Consider the following 21,483-nt stretch of genomic DNA (forward strand, 5'->3'; position numbering starts at 1 on the left):
TCTTTGATAGGTTGTTTCGTAGGTATTGCCGGACCAAGGCAACAGGTAGCACTCGTGTGCTTCGGGAGGTTCTTGTTGAGCGGGTGAAGTGCGAAGAGGAAGTGACGACTTGCAGCGACGGTAGGTAGGAAGTGACAGTGAGGTGAGATGAGGTGAGTTGAGCTTCGCGGACGCAAGGACGGGAGCAGCCAGGACAGCTGCTGTACTTATCTGAGCCATGCGGTACTTGGAGCGACACGCACACGGGTGCTACCAATCAGCTGCAGTGAGGCTGATTCATTCCCTATCTGCCCCGATGTGGTACAGCGAACCCTGTGCAGCTTCAATGCACCGTTGGACCGCTCAACGCACCCTGTGCACCATCACGCACACCACCACTCGGCGGTTGAGCCGGCGTGGACGACGTTGCGCGCCGCTCGTTCCCCGACAGCATTGGACAGGGCACCACTTCACCGCTGTTGTTCCAGAAGGAATGCAATACGCGTGTCTCATGCCATGTAATCGTAAGATGATACTCGAGCTCTGCCTTCTTTCCCCCGCAATCTTCACTTCACGATCGGCGGCTTCAACTGCGATGCTTGTTTTTGCCTCGATGCCAGCTTCTACACTTCATCGATGCAGCCTATAAAGACACCTCGTGATACAATACGTTCGTAGCCATCACTGAGATCTAGCGACGATGACATTCGGAGTCCGTAGTCTGCAGACGTCAATCAAAGCCACAGCAGTGGGAAATGCTATGTTTGTCCGAGACCCGATAAGCACGTTCGTGGTCCGTTCTCCCGGCGTTGGCATCGTTCTCGTTTTCGAGTTCGAAGAGGCCACATTTTCAAAAGACCGTGACGAGAGATATCGCGACAATGTGGAACGATGAGATGATTGCGACGCTGTTGACAGTGGATCTGCGGCACGATAAAGCGGCAGACGAAACATCAAAGCACGTTGTTCGCACGGGCAAACACCTCACCCAAAGCTTGGCCTGCAGGTGAGCAGGAACGCGTCTTGGGAGGGCATTCGGCGAATCAGGTATATCATGATCACCGCGCCTACTGCACAATGTTCATGACCGCTGCGAGACGCCGTGCGAGAGGAACGTGGGTGCAGTGACCAGCATGCACTCCTGGCCTTTCGTGGCTTTGAAGATCGAAAGACACACGATTATCAGCAGCAAGCCACCACCGATGTCCTTCGCGAGGAAAGTTTCAATGCTGCAGAAGGACGCTGCGGCTGACCTACCGAGAAGTTGCATGCCATCGGGTTGCCTCCCGCTGCGATGGACGACGAAGGCAGCCTTCCCATACCGACTCCATGACGAGCGGATATTGCGGATCTGGCCCTCGACAGCCGATGCTGACTTCACTCGCAGTCGCGCTATGTTCGTGATGGGCCAGTGGCTTTGGTATCGCGATGAGAGCATAATTGACGTCGAACACCCACATGTGCTCCCAGCTTTACCCAAGACACCGTGGCGTATGGATCTTTAGACCTCAGAAAAGTTAAAGGGTCCAGATTCCGTTCAGCAAGTCTACCACGAGATTGCGGACATTGTAGAATTCCTCTGCGCCTTCGCAACTGTTGATGTGGGCATGCTGCCGGCATATTTCTTGCACGAAGTGTAAGTATCGTGAGACAGAGTAACCGCTGACATGACCACCGCTGCACGCAGATAGCAAGAAGTATTCCGGGCTCTCAGTCTGAGATAGGTGTGGCTGACACGAAATGAGTTTCGTCACATGGAAGAGAGACAGGAGACAGGATCGCTCTGATCAACGCGCGCAACAGCAAAGGTGTTGATGATATGAGCGGCCGCGCAACAACCCTAGCGCTCTGCACGTTCACTTTGTAGCATTCCTCCTCCTTCGTAACCTGGTTTGAAAGGCATTGTTCTCCAGGGAGGTGGCGGACGGTACTGATAAAGCTGATAACACTGTGCGGATCTCAACAATGTGCGGACCAAGTCGCAGCGCAGGTATTGAGCTTCAGCTTCGCATTGGCTTTCGAGACATCGTCAGAACATTCGATGGGACCAGATGACCAGTCATTGGCAGGCACTACACCAATTACAGATGCCTTGATGAATGAAGAACATCAATCCGTACAACCCACATTGCAAATGGAGCTTTCCAGGACCCCAAGGTGGGACGATCAGCACCAGGGCACTATGCCACATCGAAGTGAGCTTGCAGATGGGAGCAAAGCTGATCACATGCAAGACGCAGTCAAGGGCCTCTCCCCGACTGAACACGAGGGTCGACGTTGGGCTTCATTCCGACTTCACTCAGATCGAGGATCGGGGAAGTAGGGGCAGCTCGTGGAACGAATGTGCAGATGGAAAGTCTGCATGCAAACGCTGCACCGGGAAAGGCCGTCATGACCGTGCTTCAGGACAAACACTGCACGCCGGATTTCTTTGTGGTTCCTGGATCTTCCGCCGTGCAGTTTTTGCAACACCTCAAACCGACAGACTCAAGTCCGCTCTCAAGCACTTCATTGCACGTCGAGCCACCCACCCACAAGCGTGTGTCATAAAATTGCAGTGCTTCCACGACACGAGTAAGAGCAGTGAAAAGCAGGAACACGACAGCGGCTTCAAGATGGCGGACGGTGATATTACTGACGGAGCAGCTGTGGTCGACGGTGTCGAGACCGTGACTGAAGCTCTAGCTACCGCATCTCTTGATGACCTTCAGAGCCAAGAGTATCGCTAGGTTCTGGATGTCGTCGACCGCCTGCGCATGGGCGGCCTCGGTTCCATACTTCCACTTCCTCAGCTCGTGGTCTGCAGCAACCAGTCTTCCGGTAAATCCTCAGTACTCGAAGCCATCACAGAGGTTCCCTTCCCGCGCAAGGAGAATCTATGCACACGCTTCGCCACCGAGATCATCCTGCGTCGTGATCAGTCGGAGACGATCCAGACGAAGATCATCCCAGACGAGTCACGCCCAGAACATGAGAAGAACAAGCTCAAGGCGTTCCAGGAGTCCATCTCTGACTTTGAGGAGCTTCCAACGCTCATTGAGAAGGCCACAATACTCATGGGTCTTGATGCCGCTCCCGGTTGGGGAGGAGATGCGGTGCCGCGTGCTTTTTCTAGAGACGTTCTCAGCGTGGAAATCACAGGACCAAGCCGCCCACAGCTCACTCTGGTCGATCTCCCAGGCTTAATTCAATCGGCAAACGAGATGCAGTCAGATGCGGACATTGATCTTATCCACTCTCTGGTCAGTGATTACTTGGATGAGCCCCGTACTATCATGCTCGCTGTCATCTCGGCAAAGGACGACTATGCCAACCAAGCCATTCTTGCCAAGTGCAGAAAGGTAGACCCAGATGGTCACCGCACCCTCGGCATCGTGACAAAGCCAGACTACCTGAGAGCTGGTTCCGCGAACCAAGAGAACTGGATCACTCTTGCAAAGAACAAGGACATCTACTTCGAGCTGGGCGGGCACATGCTGAAGAATCGGTAAGTCTGCATCGCGCCACAAGATGTCCCCATCACTGACTATGTTGTAGTGGTGAGGATGAAGGCGCAGACAGCTTCGCCAAGCGCAATGCAGCAGAGACGGAATTTTTCAACCAGGGCAAATCCAGAGAGATTCCTGCTTCTGACAAGTGCATCTCGTCTCTTCGCACGAAGCTCGCAAAGCTTCTCTTCAGACACTTGAAGAAGGAGATCCCCAACCTCCAAGCTGATCTCAATGCGAAACACGCTGCAACCATCGCTCAGCTTGAGGCACTCGGCGAGAAGCGTGGCACCACTTCTAAGCAGAAGCGCTTCCTCATGAACATCGCGAGCTCATACCAGAACGTCGTGACCTCTGCTGTCGACGGCCACTATGAGCATGCCTTCTTCGGACCTATCCAGCCCGACAAGCTGTTCGAAGACATCAGCAACATGAAGCATCTTCGTGCCGCTATCCAGCATCTCAACTTGCAGTTCGCCAGCCAGATGCGTCAGTACGGACACAAGTTCAGAATCTGGGCAGGCGATGATGCTGCAGGCACGAACTCGAAGAAGGACCTACCGGAGCCTGAACTGATGGAGCCATACGATGAGGCCAAGTCTCTGCAGAAGGTACTCAAGCGTCAAGATGCTGTGCAGTGGGTCAAGGACATCCTCGTCCGCACTCGTGGACGTGAGCTTCCTGGAAACTTCAACCCGCTGCTCATGAGCCAGCTGTTCTGGGAGCAGTCTGAGCACTGGAATCTCCTGGCAGCGAAGCACATCGATCAAGTCAGTGATCTCTGCAGCGCTTTCGTCCGTGCTGCGATCGAGTCTGCTCCCTTCCCAGATGTCGCGGCCCGTCTGCTCGCTCTCAAGATCAACGAGGCTCTCGACGTTCGTCGTCAACATGCTATCTTGGAGCTGCACAAGCTCATCGAGGACAAGCAGCGACCACCAATCACGTACGACCCATCCTACACCGCCAACATTCAGGAGTCTCGCAGCCGCAAGACTGCTGCCAAGTTCGAAAAGATGATGCGTGAAGCCTCTGTCACCACTGAAGATGGCAATACCATGCTCAATCCTGAGATCATGAAGAACCAGATGAAGGAGCTGGAGAATCCCGATATGGACCAGGTCTCCGCCGAGGACGCCTTGGACAGTCAGCTGGCGTACTACGAGGTATGCTCCCATTGCCGTCAATCCTCTTAGCTCGACACTAACAATGTACAGGACCGAGTCAAGTACTTCATCGCAGCCGTCACCGACCAAGTCATCGAGCGTAACCTGCTCCACAACCTTGCCACCGACACTTTCTCGCCCTTGGTCGTCAACGACATGGCTGATGGCGAGATCGGATACGTTGCCGCCGAGGCTGACGAGGTTACTCATAAGCGTGACTTCCTCGAGGGCCACAAGGCAATTCTCGAGACGGGTCAAAAGGCTTTCCGGGAGGCTGTTGGATCTTACAAGTAGAGCTGCCGGGGCATGACGGGGTGTGTGATATACGATGTGTGTTGGCATACATGCTCTTGAAGGTCTGGTTGGCTGGTAGAAGTACTGTTCAGAGTTGGTGCACAGATCTTGGTATGCCGGCACGACGTACCATCGAATAGCGTAGCTTCGGTGCGAAGAATCAAGTATGAAAACATGACGTCTTGAATATCCTCTCGCTATCCTGTCTTCGGTTATCGCACATCCACATCGTCTCGCCATTTCGTGGTATCATCTGAGCCATCAATCCCATGGATCCCATATTCCATATTTCTACCTCCTACACCACCGTTGCTCCTTGTTCCTCCCCTCCCATCAATCGCTCTCAACTCACATACGCATTCCCCGTCAAACTCCCCAACCCCCCAAACTTCTTCCCACCCCTCGCCGCCTTCATCTCAAGATACAGCGCCGGATTTATGCCCTTCTTCTCCAACTTCTTCAGCTCTTTCTCACTGAGCTGACTGGTATCAAAATTGCTACTCGTCCACTTCCCACTACTATCCACACTCCCATTTCTCGACGTGCTGTTTTCCGATACCGTATGATGGCTGTTCCCATCCTCGCCTAATTCGGAGTTCGCGACCTCGCTGTACTGCTCTACGGTGGTGTGTTTGAGGATGGACTTTAAGGGTGTGGCCGAGGAAGAGCTGGAGGGTGGAGAGATTGTGTCTGTCGATGTAGAAGTATTGGTGCGGGTTGGTGTTTTGCGGAGGATGGATTTAAGAGGTTGTGTGGGGGCTGGTTTGGGCTGCGATGGCTTGGATGGATTGGAAGTGGGTGTTGGTTGCCGGTCTTCCCAACGGAATTGTGTTTCAGCGGAGCTGATTGTGCTGGGAGAGGGGTCCGGGAGCTCGACGATGGAGCCGGTCTCGATGCGGGTGCCTTTCGAGGTGTCGGGGAGCTCTGCTATGTGCTTTTCCGAGGCAGGAGAGTCGTCCGCGAAGAAGAGAGGCTCGTTGGGGAGGACTTCGCTGTCGGGTCTGGAGGTGTCCTGAAGTTCTGCTACGGAAGCAATCGTGCTGAGAGTATCTGTCGAGAAGCGAGGTTCGTCGGGCAGAGCTTTGCCCTCATTCGACTTGTAGAAGGTCTGTATGGCGTGGACATTGCGGTCATCGTTGTACGCCGCTTGAATGAGCTCTTCCAAGTCTGGTCGCTTCAGATCCGATGGCCTCGCACTGTCCTTCCTCTCCTCTTGCACCACCTCCTTCTCCTCGCTTGCACCATGATTACTGCCAATGTCCCGCCTCAGCCGGGAGAAATTCACCACCGGCTTCTTCGCTCCAGCATCTTCCTCTCTTCTCGGCGCTGTCGTCGCCATTGCTACTGAAAATGCGCCAGATATGCCTCTCAGCCAGGATCCAAACCTCGACACAACCCAAAGTCCGACATGAAGTTCAAGACACAGCTCTCGCGCCCTCGCGACATCTCGAGGGAACAGCAGCAGAGCAGATGTCGTCGGCACTCCTCCCACTCCCACTATCGAATGGCACGCAGACACGCCAGACTCTGGTTCCTGCAGATCACCTCCAACGTCATGCTCATTACCCGAACGAATGATCGTCCTCCGCGTCTAGCGGATGCGAACCTTAATGACGCTTCCATATGGACCATACCAGCAACAACACCTGCGATCGCTAGGGATATGTTTCGATATCGTCCTTTCGGATCGTTGTTGGGGGGAGTTGGATGGGGCGTGGAGCTCGCTTCGTCCTTCGGAGCTTGCCTGAGGTGGTACCTTAGAAGCCTTCCCCACCTGGCGCACAGTCCCACCTGGCGCACAGCTTAACCAAAGCCGACTGTTGTCCAGGTGACGCCAGTCAAGTTTTGATGCGGATTATCTAACCTTAGTGAGAGTGTGGTGTCAGGTGGGATCGTGCAGCACATGGGGAAGACTTCTACCTCACCACCAACACCTCTTCCGCTTCCTGCCTCAACACCAAGCCTCTGCGGAAGCACATACTTCCCAATGCCTGCACGAATCTCCAAGTCGATCTCGGAGCTGCATCATGTAACATACTTCGTGCACATGTACAGCATCGCCACATCACGCCAGCTCGAAAGAATGCCGCATGTTGTGCATGATCAGATAATTCCCACCGAACCTTCATGTTCCTGACCTACAGCACCTGAGCACCGCCGTCCCTCAAAACGTCGCCACGCCGAAGGTATACAAGTATCTCGACTGCAATCTCCATCCGCGATAACAAAGGCATCACTTCGTCGCGACATTCAGGCAGGCCAAATAAGAACTCTCACCCACCGGAGCGCAACAGCACCCTCTCCTCTGCCCAGGGATATGCCCAACATCCGACTCCGTACTATGCCTCTCAAGATCCGACTCCGCGCCAAGAGGACATGTATTCGTTCTGTGTCCCACGTAACCTCGAGGATCTTCATGACCGCAGTCCTACCACCGCGACGAGGGAAGGCGTTGCTGATTCCCAGCCACGGTAAGGCCAGACTGCACTTCACAATTGCGGTGCGAATACCCGAGGCCAAACCTTCTCGGACCACGACCCGCTCTGCTGACAGCCTGACTCGAAACTCACACACGGCTCGCAGGTCCTGAGTCGGGAGGACATGGCCGTGCCTGCTGCATGGGGGTGGCGTGATGTTGGACAGGCCAGACCACGTGTTTACACTCCACCCGGTCGGAATCGACGAACGGGTCGGATAGAGCACCAGCAGGCGTGACAGATTCGGATCTGGAAGTATTGCGCTACTGCACATGCTGGAGTGAAGGTGAGCTGAGGTGAGGTGAGCAGCCGATGGGCAAGAACTGGAACAGGACAACGGACTCTGACGTGAGGGTATCTCATTCTTCGTTTCGTTTCGCTTCGCTTGCAGACGTTCTATGTCCGCCTTCCACATCGTGTTCCATGCTATATGTACACAAATCTTTGAATCGAAAAAGCCTTCAAATCATCTGTCATCATCCTCATCAGATTGAGGCTCTCGGTCATTATAGGTAGACAGTAGCCCATCGTGGTGGCGTTGGCCACCTTTCCCTGATGTTGTTGCTCCGTCAAAACGCCACAGATCTATTCTGCCACAAAAGGGCCAGAACCATAAACAGCACGCTAAGCACTGAAAACTCCCAAGTGCAGCTCGCCAGCCGCTGCTGATGATGGCGGCATTCTCTCGCCGGACCTTCCCATACGCCGGGCAAATGTATGGTCAAGCAAGAACTTTGTGTCGGTCCGTCCTAAAGTCGGGCAGAAACCAGGTAAAGATGCAGTGCATCGTAGTAATGCCGTCACTCAACTCATCACTATCACAAGCTCCGCTGAGTTGAGTGGCTTGACACCGCGCTCGGAAGAGCGCCTTGGCTCTTCTTCTTCCCGACCTTCATCCCGCTCAGCCTCCCGAGCTTCTTCCACATGCCGGAATCACGCTTGGGACTTTGCACGTCGCTTCCAGGCGGACTCATCGGCGGCGTCATTGGGCCTTCATTCGTAGGGCTGCTAGTACTTCCGCTATCGTCCGTTGTCATCCCAGCGCCACCAGATCCGGACCCGGATAGTGTGGCATCGGGTCCTGTTGCGACCGTTTCGTCAATGGTCGAGGCGGACAGGGGTGCCGCCGGCGAAGAGGTCGATGGTGTCAGCCTCACACTAAAGCGCGACTTTTGTGGCGGAGCTGTGAGAGGTAGAGGGGCTGATTGTCGGTATCGCGAGGGCGATGAGTAGGAGTATGCGTGAGGCTCGACCGCTGTTTGTGGCGGCGGCGAGCTGCGTCCATATCTCGATCGTCGGCCATACATACTGTGGCGGTCGTCGTGTGTACGCGATGTGGTGGGAATGTTGTCGTCGGAAGTATCATATGCACCCATCGGGCAGGAAGATGTTGTCGTTGGGTGGGCGGTCTGCGGGTAGACGCTGTTCAGGAATGGGACCAGCACTGACTCCTCCATGAGTTCGTAGATTTTGGCGACGGCAGGATCGAGCTTTTCAGGCGCAGGAGGTAGCTCGCCAGGCTTGAGGTTTATGATCGGATCTCGCACGTCAGAGGGCAGGTTGACCTCTCTCGACCCATTGGGCTGTATGTAAGCCTCCACCAGCCGCTGCCATAGTGCTTGGACATACTCCCTGTCCTTCACCGGCGGCATTGCACCTTCTTGTGCCCGGGATAGCATCTTCGCGTAATGTTTCTTGTATCGTCCGGCATCCATGGTGAACTCCAGTGTTTCTAAGCAGTGGTTATTTGACAGATAGGCCATGAAGGCCGCTAGTGTCCATGGCGGCGGCGATGTGTTGGCCAGTATTTCTCGTAAATTCGGGCGCCGTGGGCAGTGTGGCCCATGTGCCCCCACGGACGGTATTGCGACAGACAATGGCCGCGAGGGCGCAAAGTCGTCTGCGGACATGGCGTCCTCCTCGTCGTCGGCGCTGTATATTTCGTCGCCAAACGCAGAAGGCGGTTTGAGAGACGATGCCGTGCTGGCAGATGAAGTGGAGGAGTGGGTAAAGTCTGAGGAAGCGCGCTTCCGCACCACCATAACTCTGCGAAAGAAGCCCCTCCTCTTGGTTTCAGTGTAGGCTGGATAGCTCAGACACAGTTCTTGCCTTGACGGCCGCTGTATCGACGCCAGTTTGCAGTGTGAGACTGTGCAGTCTCGGGGGTGTTGCTGTGTGTCTCGCTGGTATGTACTGCTGGGACGCTGTCGTTGTCGTGTGCGCTGGGGCCGTTGGAGGGCAAGGTATGTGAAACTTGAAATGCAGGCACGCAGGGCCACTAGGTGCAATCGGAGGCGGTTTTGTTGATGAGTCGCACAGCAGCGGGAAGGTGCTATGTAGTACAGTGGTCGTGCTCTGCAGACGGCCGCTCTCTCGCTTTGCAGGACACAGTCTGGACGATGGTTGGCGCGTGCACCAGGCGAAACGAAGCGTTGCGGCAGGGCTCCTGGTTATGCGCACGCTGGGGGCCACGGATCCTGGAGTCGTTGAGTGGGAGAGAGGCGCTGCGATTCCCGGCGGATGATTATGATTACGTTCTCGTGCTGCTGAATCGATCGTCGCTGTGATGTCGTCGGAGAGATGTCGAAATGGCAGTGGTCTGCAGGCAAAGTGCGTGTGTGGTCGGCGTGCTTCTGCGCACGGAATGTACTGTAGGCTGGTGCTTCTTCGGGGACACTAGAGGCTAGAGCAGCACCGTTGCAGCGGATCTGACTGAGCGGCGATGGGCTGTCAGACTGCTGGAGGAGTCACGTCCAGTGTCAGGGATGTTCCGCAATGCTGAGGCTCATGCTCGTAGTAAGTCGTAGCTATCTCGCAGCATGTCCGAGGGTTCGATTCGTGCTACGCGCAGCTGCACTGATCCAGCAACCACTACAAACACGGCACAGTGTACACCGCAGAGGTCGAAGGGGAGGAGGAGGACATCACCGCAGAGCAGCGCCGAGCCCGCCCTTCTGCAGTATTCCTTTGGCGTCGCACTAGCTGCCATCGAAGACACTAAGAACAAAGCCAGGCCACAAGCAGTTTAAAAGACCAGCATATGCACGCCAGCGTGGCCAGCAAGGACATCATCTGGTTACTTGCCGCTTCCACGAAAAGCCACGGCGCCCCACCACGCCGGCTGCTACTGGCCACAGCACACCTCAAGCTGTGCCTTCCCTGCGCTTCGCAAGCTACGACCCTTCCACACATTCCTTCTCGAACAATTTCTTGTCCTCTGCCTTACCGCTACGAGTCTCACCCTGCCCGCACATGCCCAGCCGCAATCAGCACCACCCATCACACATCATGTCTCCCGGACGCGCCTCCGCCTTTGATCGGGCCGGGTTCCTTTGTCGGCCCAGCCGGTAAGCCGATTGCATGCAACCGCCTGACATGTCGCATCGTCGATCGCCCGTCATCGGGTGCGGTCGAACGTCGACGAGACAGGTAGCGTGAGAAGAGGGGACAGAGCGACGAAGCCATGGCCCGTAGCTTCCCGCCGTCTTCCCAGCTAGCGTGCATTAGGACCAGCAACAAGCTCAAGCTTCCAAGTTGCATCCTGTTGCGCAACAAGGCTGCTTCTGCTGCTGTAGCACCGAATCACCATAGAAGCTTTGGAAGCATTCCTGTACGAGCCTCCTGACGTATCGCCCCAGATGTCATCACAACCCTCACAAACATTGGAGTGTGCAGATACCGCGCCGCCGGATCGGCTCTGTCTCAGGAATGCAAGAGGAATGTTCCAAAGCACGTGCAGCAGAAGCGATGACAACAAACAGAGATGTCGCATCCGCCAAACCCAACGCAACCCAGGCATCCAGTCCTCGAAACAGGCGAACAGGTTCCCGTCAGCTTAGGCTGCTTAGCACGCTCACACGGCACACGAAGTGGATACCACCATCTCGCAAGATCTCACGCTGCTTACATCACCAACGCGCACTTTCTGTGGCACCGTCGCAGTTGACGTGCTCATGCATGCACAGAAGAGTTCTCGAAGCCTTCCCTTTCCGGCATTAGTAACACACCACGAAGAACTTCCACAATGCGTGACCACGCTAACAATTGAGACATCACCAAGGGCACGTAATGTCAACAAGCATTTCTCGGTCTGAGAAGAAACATTGACCGAAAGACTTGCCCAAACCAGAAACTTGCCGAGAAGGTTACGCAGATCCGCTCACCGTGGTGTCCGGCGCGGACCAGTGATTCATTCTCCCGAAGCTACTGCAACTTCCAACGACCTTCCCGAAGAAGAAGAACTTCATCAAATTCTCTTCACCCAAGCATCGCACGTGTGTGCATAGGGAAGAGATTTTCCGGCGGGCAGTTCACCGCCACTGTTGAGACCGGCTTGGCGTCCCGTGTTTCGATCTCGGAGCTTTTATCGGCAGCATCCAGGTGCGCGAGGCACGTCAATAGATCAGGCGATAGTATGTTTCTTAGGCAAGAGTTCACTTTTGGTGTCGGGCCTCCCTCCGGCTGCGAGGCGAGCAAGGTCGATGCCATTGAGTAAAGTCAAAGCCCGGTTTAGACAAACTCTGCTATGCCCCATGCACCCGCGAAGACCAGTATTGTACCTCCATTGACTCAGTATGTGACTCGTTCGTAACGCGGTCGCGGCACTGCAAGGGATAAACACTTCCGGGTGTTTTCTGTATAACTCTTGAATTGGATCGTGTTGAAGGAAGGTGGAGGTTGGAGCCTGAGCTCGAATCGAAGCTTCGTAGTCGTTGCGCTCGCGCTGTCTCTTCATCAATTTGCCTGTCATGTTCTTCGGTCCAACCGCTAGCCAACAGCATTCCATACAAGCATGCCCAGCTCATACCCTCTTAACCTCTCAACCTGTTCACTCCGACCCTACGCTTCACTACATCCGCATAACAGATGCACTTCCTTGACGGACTGTCGTCTGATACTCTTATGTCTTATGGCGCCGCCTCTTATTCTCCAATCGTGAACACTTTTGGAGCTTTGCAATTCGCCAACGCCTCCGTTGTGCTCATTGACCCATAGCCTCCTAGCATTCCGCCTTTCGGCGTTCGTGTCCGAATGAGAAGCAGCAGCAGAAGAAGAAGAAGAAGAAGAAGAAGAAGAAGAAGAAGAAGAAGAAGAAGAAGAAGAAGAAGAAGAAGAAGAAGAAGAAGAAGAAGAAGAAGAAGAAGAAGAAGAAGAAGAAGAAGAAGAAGAAGAAGAAGAAGAAGAAGAAGAAGAAGCAAAAGCTGATCCAGACTCATGACTGTTGACAGTGAACGCTCGAGTGACGGCTTATGAACTTGTGCTACCTAGCGTAGTCCTTCGCCTATGGCACGTCCAAGCTGCCATCAATCAAAGACCAGAGCTGGTACCTGTAGCGATAGCTTCATTCATCGAGCACTCCGCGGGAATAGGACAAGGGCCAGCCGCCAGCTTAGGATTGCAACACCGACGTAAGCGAAAACGGTCTTCATTGACTGTACCAACAACGAGTTGTGGGCCTCGACCGTCGCTAGAGAACGACTCGCTAACCAGGCCATGTAAGTGCGTGCGACCAGATGTGCTCCATGGCGATAGGTGTAGAGGCATATGAGGACGAATGTAAACATTCGTCGGTGCAATGGTGCAAGCTCTCTGAGGTTTTCCGGAGAGTGACGAGAGTCAGGGCGTGGGCGGCGAGGAGCCAGATGCGGAGTAGGTTCCCGATGCCCTTCGTGGTCCTTCTCAGCGATGGGCGGTTTGGATGTCATAGCTGGCGAGCAATGGTGGGGGAAGATGAAGTGTGAAGTGACAGTCGTGATGATTGTTCGCGATCAGACGAGCATGGTTCAATACGCAGGCACTAGTTCCTTCGTGACCAAGGTAGAGCTGAGTTACATAAACAGCTGTTCATCGACGAAAGTGATGACTGGTAAACAAGCCTCACGTCGAGGAAAGCTTGGCATTTCTTTGAGTTCCGCCCGCGATCCAATCATTGCCGTTGGGTATTAGACTTGGCGGCATCGGGCCGGGCGGTCGGCTTGTCTGCTTCAATAGCATATGGCATGTGCACCTGGGCCACTGACCCTGCATTGCAAACAGTTTGCTTCACTGGAACTGTGGGTGCACTCTGGCTAGAGGGACCATTGTATCTGAACGACCCGGAACGTACGCTGTGGTATGGCTCGTTCCAGTCGTGAAGCTTTTCTCGTTCGTGGGTATCTTCCTATCCGATATCATCAACACGCGCTCAGTCCCACGCCGATCCCCACTCGTCGTCTTCTTCTTCCGCGGGAGCTGCTGCTGGTTTTGGGGCTGCTGGCTTTGGTGCTGTCTTCGTTGCGGTTGTGAGGGGTGCTGACTTTGTTGATGTTGCGCGAGGTTGACCTGGTCTTGTGGGTGGAGTGCTTGTCTTCTTCGCGAGGCCCTTCGGTAACGGCTTCTTGCTGCCGGCTTTGGCTTGTGCTTGAGCATTGAGCCAGCCTTCAAAGTCTGGTTCACCGCCGTCGTCATAAGAAGCGCTGGATGTGCTAGGCTTGGATGAGTGTTGCGGTGACGATGCCGATTCGGCGCCCCATGTGGCGGCAAGTTCGGGGTCGTCATCAAGGTCGCCCCATCCGTCGCCAAAGTCTTCGTCTGGAATATCTTGCTCGATAGGCTGCACAGGAGCGACAGCATTGGTACGTAGCCCTGAAGACACTTTGGGCACCGATGATACCGAAGCCGAATGCGGGCCGGGACTCGGTCTTGGAGACACTCCATTTGACGGTGTTGACGTGACAGGCAGCCCGCCAGTACCATTTGTTTGTATCTCTCCAGTGGCGGAACCTATTTTGTTGGTGAACGAGGATATTGCCCATCCCATCCATTGACTACTAGGCTGAGGCTGCGGTGTGCTGACTCTGGTACCACCCGCGGATGCTGTTTCTGGCGGCGGCAACGCCGTGTCAGGGAGCGTCGCGCTGTATTTGCGTACTCTGTCGAGGTATATGTTGAGGGTCTTGTTCGCTTGTTCTCGTATCATCTTCTCTTTGTCCACTAACGATGGGCAGAGAGCCGGAAGCATTTTCGTGGCGCAGTCTTCTTCGCTAAACACGTCTGCTGTCGCTGCCAGGGCCATCAAAGCGGCGTTCCTCGCATGTACAAATGGGTCGCGTAACGCACGCGAGAATGCTGCGCTCAGAACCTTAGCTCGGGAGCTGGCACCAAGATTGCGCGCGATTTTGCCAAGGCAGATGGTCGTGTTCGTCCGAATGCCGGGTTGCTCATCGTTGGCAGTCTTTGCAAGGTGGCGCAGCAGCTCTCCGTTGATCACACGGTCGGACAGCTTCGACACCACGACGAGGACTGCCTTAACAGTCTGTTCTCTGATCACAGGAGCCAGGTCGCCAAACCCAGTCACCATCTGCGGGAAGATTTTGTCTGTCACAAGCTTCTGGCTCAAGTGATCGATCATTAGGGGCAAGTTGTCCAGTAAGCACACTCGCATTGCTCGGTCCGGACTCATGAACAGGCGTACCACAACCGGCGTGATCTGTGTACCATACTCGTCCTCGGGCAGCGTCTGTGCTATTCGCATCACCAGCGAAAAGGCTTTTGGTCCAGCTCCACCAAATTCAACTGCTTTGAGTAATTCTGGCAATACTTTGACCTTGAAGAAGTCTTCTGGGAATTCTTTGGCCTCGACAATGGTTTCAAGCTCACTGGAAGTCATGTTAGTGCACCGTGGTGTTGTGATTGGTGCTGGCCTTACCTCAAGAACGCCTCTTTCTCATCGGGGCTTTTCAGGCCAATGTTGTCAATGCCGTCTGCGAGCTCGATGAGCGGCGTATCGAAGAAGCTGCCACTTCGGGTGCCTTGCTCCAGGAAATGTCCCACGCTAAGCCGCATCTTGGGCGCTGCGTGTGTCAGGCGCTTATAGCTGTTCTGCATGTTCAGTGGAATGTTCTTCGTTGACCCGATCTGGTCAGAAGCGGAGAAGCCCCCGTTGAACACTTCGGTCACCAGGATACCATAGTTGTAGGCATCAACCGCGTGTATAGGACCTCCTCGCACACCACCCCAGCCATTCTTTGCAACTTCCGGAGGAGAGTATCGCCCTATATCTGGCAGCAGACTGCCCTGTGTGAAGATGACCGCATCGTCCTCTTTCATGGAGCTGAGTATATCCAGCCCACCTAGCTTCCACTCTCCGCTCTCGCTCGTGAAGATGGAAGATGCCCGGATGTTGCCGTGTACTGAAGCTGCCTCGTCGTTGATGAACTTCAGAGTCTTCGCAACGTTGTGTAGTCCCCATTTCAGGCTCTCTTCTGCCAATGCTTTCCGTCTCGTGGACCAGTTCAAAGGTGTAATTCGTTCAGTGGCAATGTAGATCAGTGTGTCTGTCTAGCTTGGTGTTCGGTAAGCATGTACTCCTTCTCTGGCGGGGGGACGATGACGCACCTCAATGGTGTCTAGCACTTTGACAATTCCAGGATGTCGCAACGTCTTGAACTTTCTCAGCGCATTTCTCGCTAGCGGTAATCGTGATCGGTTCGCGGCGATGTCGAAGGAGAAGATGCTGCATTTCGAGCCGTCTTCCTTGGGCTAGTCAGCGATGATGTATACGCGCGTGGAAGCAGCGCAGTCGCATACCCGTTTGGTGCCATTGTGCAGCGTCCAGATGGATTGGTCGACATCCACGCGATCTGCAAAGGAGTATCCGAATGCTGGACCACCTTTGGCGATGGAAGCAACAGCCGACTTGAGGAAGTCCATATCTCAGGGTTGAAGGAGACGATGGCTATGGAACACGCTCCCGGCGCAGTGCAAATGTACAGGTGTGGTAGGTAGCAGGCAGGCTGTTCTCACCCAAAAGACAGCATTCCCCGCGGTTCAAAACGGCGGCGGCATCTCCGCTGCACCCCTGTCGGACAGAATGACAAGGATCGACCAGACCATCACATCTTCATGTTCTGCTCTTTGTGATCAACACGACAACATGTCATAATTCAATTGCTGCATTGCCGGCGACACACTCGCCGTAGACTGCGCCGCACATACACATGCGCTCGCGTTGCCACGACCAAGGTGAGGAGCCTGCAGAACCGCCATTCCTCCCGCGTTTGTCCCTCAACCTGCAGGTGCAGTCACAATACTGTACGCGCTGCCTCGGACCTGCCCAGCAGCGACATGTGCCTTCTCGACATACACTAATCCAACATCCACATCATGGACCGCGACAATGATAGAGGCTTCCAAGTCCGGGGAGCTGCAAACAGGGGTGGCAACGCCAGTCGCCCTGAGCAGCGCTCGGGCGTTGAGCGAGGCACTGTTGACACGGTGAGTCGTGTTCCTTCTGATCCCATCACCCACACCCGCCCGAATGATGATCAAATGGTAAAAGGTCCGACACGTCTTTTGATGGTTGCGGCATGCATCCATGTACGCAGCCTCAGAGATCCCTGGGGTCGTACTTCTAAAACTGAAAAGATCTGACAAGGACGCACCCATCGACCGTCTGAAGCACACTGATCCGACATCCGGTGCCTAACACGACACAGAACCATAGGGCTTGGAAAGAAGACTACAACGATGCTATGCTGTCACGACGATCACGTGTAGACGACTTGCCACGATCTGATCCACGGCGGCGATCGGAGACCCATCGCAGTGACGATGCCTTGAGCCCCAGATATGAACGCGAGCCTGCTCGAATGTTTGGAGATAGGTATAGACCCTCGCCGCGGTCACCCATCTGGACACGCTCGCCTCCGGGCATGCGGCACTCCTTCAGGCCTGAGAGACCCGAGGCCAGTACGTCTTATGACAGCTATAGACCGCCACGTGGTCCATTGAGAACAGACTCTTTCGACCATCACAAGGAGCCCCCGAAAGAGCCATCCCCAGCTCACCGCTCTTCCCGAATCAGCCAAGGACAGCGGTCTTCCGTCACGACCATGGGCTCTCCCGAAATCGAGTCCAATGACCCGCGCGGACGACCGCTCTACGTGAACCCAACGTGGACTAAGCCTACTGCATCTTCGACAACTATAATCCGTGCTAGAAACGAGGTCAATGGAGTCAAAGATGTTCCAAGCGGTCCTGCCGGGCCCGACGTGCAAACTGCCGAGACTGGCCACGGACCTCTCCCGGAACACGTCAGGCGCAGCCCACACATCTACATTTCATCGCAGCATCTCCCGGCAAAGGCCAAGACGATAACACACTTGAAGAATTACTTGAGGCAACATCAGCCCGAGTTGGTGTCCATGGACGACTCGGGTTATTATCTCAAGTTTCCCGATTCCGAAAAGGGTAGATCCAGGCTTGAGATGTGTAGGAAGCTGTACGATGGCAAAGTACTGTTCAGCTCGTATACGCTAGTCATGGAGACCTTCGTAGATGGCCAGCGAAACGAGCAGCCAATACTGGACAACGCCTTGCCGAAGCATCCTCTCTTACCACCCCCAGAACAGGATCAGCAGCACGATCGCGGCGTGATGCTGCCGATCGAAGGTAGTCAGACACTGCCCAACGCTCGGACAATAAAAGCGAAAGATCGTCTAGAGAGCAGATCTCCTACCACTCATGAACTACAAATAATTGATCCCCGACTGCGGAGTTGTGCCAACCTGGTCTCCATGCCAGATCCTGCTCAACCAGAACCACCCTTCGTGGCTCTTGAAGATGTCGCACTCACGTCTACCTCGCGCTCATCTCCACACCGCGGCCTTGCGAAATCATCTCACGATGACGGTGCTTCTTCAGTGAGTGGGCGGGCCTCAGAGGCCTCAGCATCGGGAAAGAGATGTCACGTGTGTAGAAAGAAAAGCGAGCTCGATACACTGGTGGGTTGCTCAACTTGCACACGGCGCTATCACCGATATTGCCATTTAACGACCACTATTCCTGGAGTCCCCGGTCCTGCTTGGCAATGTCAGCGGTGCTGCAGGAGGAAGATTCCACCAAAGCGAGTCTTGGACGATGTTGTGGACGAGGGTGTTGCAGAATCATCAATCGAACCTGGTCTCCCACCAGCGAAGAAGGTCAAAATCACGACTGTCGAGCCCGTGTCAACAGTCGATCACAACGCCACTTCCCTCAGCGCCGATACACCAGCCAGTGGCCCATGCCACGACAGTTCTACTGAGGAGCAAACACCTCTGGACAAGATCGACGAAAATCGCTTTCATGAGACGCTCTTGACAACAATTCGCTCAAACATTGGCAAAGACGGCTTCATCATCCCGCAAGACAAGTCAGTAGAGGCATTGAGCTCTGAGCATTCCAAGCAGATAGTCAAAGCTCTCAATGCGCATCCGAGCCTGGATGGTCCGCTGCGTCGCAAGACCTCCAATATGATCGACCGGCGTCTTGCAACAAACACAATAACACTGAAGGAGCTGCTCCGTGGCGGATCCACCGTCGACATGCTTATCACCTCAAGTTCCAGGGCGGTGGAGGGCAAGTACCTGCCAGAATTCCCTCGTACCACCGTCAGGGCAGATGGAGGTGACGCCACCGATACTGTTGGTGCTAACATCGAAGAGCAACCAAAGACAGGGGCAAGCAACACAGTGGCGGTGCCTGCTCCAGATCAACGACAGACTCCGACTGATCAAGTACCTGCAGTAGCACCGCTCGCGGCACCGACTTCCGAGGCTGATGATTTGGTGGAACAGAGTTTCGCAACCAGTACTGGCCAAGAGAAGGCGGCTCCCTCCGACATGTCAAAGACGGCTCCCAAGCTTAGCCTGGTACGCAGAAAGGCAAGACCGGAAGCCCTCGACTCTTGTTCGGCTCCCGTCAATCGCGAGGTACCAGATGAAACTGCCGGAGGCGATACCACCACACATGATCACGCTGCGTCTGCGACTGCGACTAGTGCAAGTGCGCCACGACTATCGGAGGTGCCAATAGGTAGCAAAGAGCGGCGAAGCCAGGACTCACTCATACCGATCAATGAGCAAGTAAGTCTCGAGACAACGATTGTGCCGCAGATGATCACAGGAGTCAAAAATGGTCACGGTAAACGCGATAGCACTGCCTCTATATCATCGACTTCTGGACTTCCGAAACGCATCAAACCTCAGCCCACCAAGCTTGTCCGTGTCGACTGCGCCGGGTGCGGGAGAGTCAAGGTACCACGCCATCCCTCGGGCAGAATGTTATGCGTGCAGTGTATGCAAGACAAGGCATCAGTAGCGCCCGCTGATCCTAGTGTCGGTGGCCCCGAGTTGACCAGTAGACCAGTAGAGAAGACTCCGGAAAACACATTGAAGGAGGCACAAGTCAATGTCTCCAGTAATACCGTAATGCCAGTGGACATGACGGCAGGGCATACTACCGTAGAGACTGAAGCTGCGGAGATTGAACCGCGTCACGATGGTCAATTGGTCTCGGAGGCTACATGTGCGGATTGCAAGAGACGTCACAGACGGTGCGATCATCGTAAGAGGCCGCAGGTGAGCACGACATGCGAGGACTGTCGCAAGCGCCACAACCGTTGCGAACATGGTACCAGCAACAACGAGGACGACGATCTGGACTTCTGGTCTTCCAAAACCACATCGACATGTGAGCGGTGTGGTGCTGCTCACGATCCGACCGACTGTCCTGTGCAGAGCGTTCCGGTTGCAGAGACCTTGTCGGCATCAGACCAACTCTTCGCGGTCATAGAAAGCTCGCAAGAGAAGGGGCTTTGGGCCAAGGGCACCAAGTCGGACCGCACTGAGGTCAATACGCATGCAGAGGAGGGTCATGCTGCTGAAAACAATACTCAACCTACAAGTCGCAAGGATACCGCCCAGGTAGAGGTCGAACCCATTCCGTCTCCTTCAGAGTCTCGACGAGCAGGCCTCAAGCGTAAGAGCCAACATCGCGCTGCTGTCGATGCGAATGACCTAGGTGACTTGAAGTCGAGACCTAACGGTACTTTCTGCCGCTTGATTGGAATGGCGCTTCTCGAAGCCCCTGGTAATCGACTCGATCCTGCCGGTGTTGCGAGTTGGGTGGCTGAGAACATTCCTGGATACAGCAAACGGGTAGGCAGGTGGGAGAACGGGATCAAGGCCACGATGATCATGAACGCTAAGACCCAGAACTCTTCATCACGTGCAGAGAGATTAGAAGTTGACGGTCGAACCTGGTACCAGATGCTCCCACATTTGATCGACACTCACGAGAGGTGGAATCGCGAGCTACAAAGACCTGTGAAGCCTAACGGCGTGCGCCAAACTTCGCAGCTCAGCGCCAAAGGTATGATGGATGTTGAAGAGAGCGACCTCGAAGAAGCGCCGACGCTACCGAGACCACCACGCAAATCGTTGCAGGCGAAGACCACCATGCGGGCTGGCGCACGCCAATCGCGCAACAGTCAGTCCGTCACTGAAGGCGCAACGGACGTGGATCCGGATGAGCAGACCATCCCGAAGATTGTAAAGATCGGCCTGCCGCACGACAGCTCAGAAGACGAGCCACTAGCGGCCCAGCAGAAAGTTGCATGCACTGCTGCGAAGGCGCCCATGGCCTCCTTCGAGTCTTCACTGGCCCTCGACGCCACCGGGATCGCACGGCTTGATGGAATGCCTCTCGAGTCCTTCGATAACACACTAGGCATGCAACCTGGCGGGGTTCAAGCCGTGGGACGTGCATTTCTACCCAAACAATCTCACGCGGGTCACCTGCCAGATGAGCTACTGCTTCGTGCTCTGATTTACGAGGAGCTTGAAACTCGAGACTATTCTGTAAGATCTCTGGAGGATGACTGGCCTGAGCTTCATCCGGACTTTCAGTTCGACAAGAACGCCAAAACGGCGGAGATCAAAACCCGTCCACGACGAAAGCAACTGATCGGTAAGCCACCTATGGATGGCACTGTGAACGACCTCAACGCCTGGCAAAGCTACAGGCGTGAACCTTTCACGGTATTGCGCCATGATCCCTTCCCAAGTGCAGTCAATGATGAAGAGGAGGACGGCACGCGATCGAAGCGCTGCAGGACTCTGGAGGACTTCCTTGCCGTTCCGGATGATTTGGAGCCGCATATCCTGGACGAACAGCTGGTATACAGACATCGCAATAGTCGTGTTCGTACGGTGTACAAGACTGGCATATGACGATCGCACGGCATTATGCATTGATCGGGCCGGTCTGTCGCAATTTCCA

The 21,483-nt window shown here is 54.8% G+C and overlaps 5 protein-coding genes across 5 annotated transcripts; 2 read left to right on the forward strand and 3 right to left on the reverse strand.

Annotated features, from left to right (window-relative positions):
- Positions 1-2,735: 2,735 nt before the first annotated feature.
- On the forward strand, positions 2,736-4,924 carry CLAFUR5_13771 (Interferon-induced GTP-binding protein Mx1; the record flags this gene model as incomplete). Its single annotated transcript, XM_047912919.1, has 3 exons — positions 2,736-3,466; positions 3,517-4,630; positions 4,682-4,924. 3 exons carry the CDS (start codon positions 2,736-2,738, stop codon positions 4,922-4,924), a joined length of 2,088 nt encoding a protein of 695 aa, XP_047768818.1.
- A 343-nt stretch (positions 4,925-5,267) lies between these two features.
- Positions 5,268-6,263, reverse strand: CLAFUR5_13772 (uncharacterized protein; the record flags this gene model as incomplete). Its single annotated transcript, XM_047912920.1, has 1 exon — positions 5,268-6,263. One exon carries the CDS (start codon positions 6,261-6,263, stop codon positions 5,268-5,270), a length of 996 nt encoding a protein of 331 aa, XP_047769146.1.
- Positions 6,264-8,219: 1,956 nt separating this feature from the next.
- Positions 8,220-9,443, reverse strand: CLAFUR5_13773 (uncharacterized protein; the record flags this gene model as incomplete). Its single annotated transcript, XM_047912921.1, has 1 exon — positions 8,220-9,443. The coding sequence occupies one exon, from the start codon at positions 9,441-9,443 to the stop codon at positions 8,220-8,222; it is 1,224 nt and encodes a 407-aa protein (XP_047768820.1).
- Positions 9,444-13,585: 4,142 nt separating this feature from the next.
- CLAFUR5_13774 (N-terminal kinase-like protein) lies at positions 13,586-16,092 on the reverse strand (the record flags this gene model as incomplete). Its single annotated transcript, XM_047912922.1, has 4 exons — positions 13,586-15,038; positions 15,089-15,720; positions 15,778-15,921; positions 15,970-16,092. 4 exons carry the CDS (start codon positions 16,090-16,092, stop codon positions 13,586-13,588), a joined length of 2,352 nt encoding a protein of 783 aa, XP_047768814.1.
- Positions 16,093-16,545: 453 nt separating this feature from the next.
- On the forward strand, positions 16,546-21,434 carry CLAFUR5_13775 (uncharacterized protein; the record flags this gene model as incomplete). Its single annotated transcript, XM_047912923.1, has 3 exons — positions 16,546-16,656; positions 16,878-18,083; positions 18,258-21,434. The coding sequence occupies 3 exons, from the start codon at positions 16,546-16,548 to the stop codon at positions 21,432-21,434; spliced, it is 4,494 nt and encodes a 1,497-aa protein (XP_047768815.1).
- Positions 21,435-21,483: the final 49 nt, after the last annotated feature.

The sequence above is a fragment of the Fulvia fulva genome, chromosome 12 (assembly GCF_020509005.1).
Source record: "Fulvia fulva chromosome 12, complete sequence".
Taxonomy (NCBI): domain Eukaryota; kingdom Fungi; phylum Ascomycota; class Dothideomycetes; order Mycosphaerellales; family Mycosphaerellaceae; genus Fulvia; species Fulvia fulva.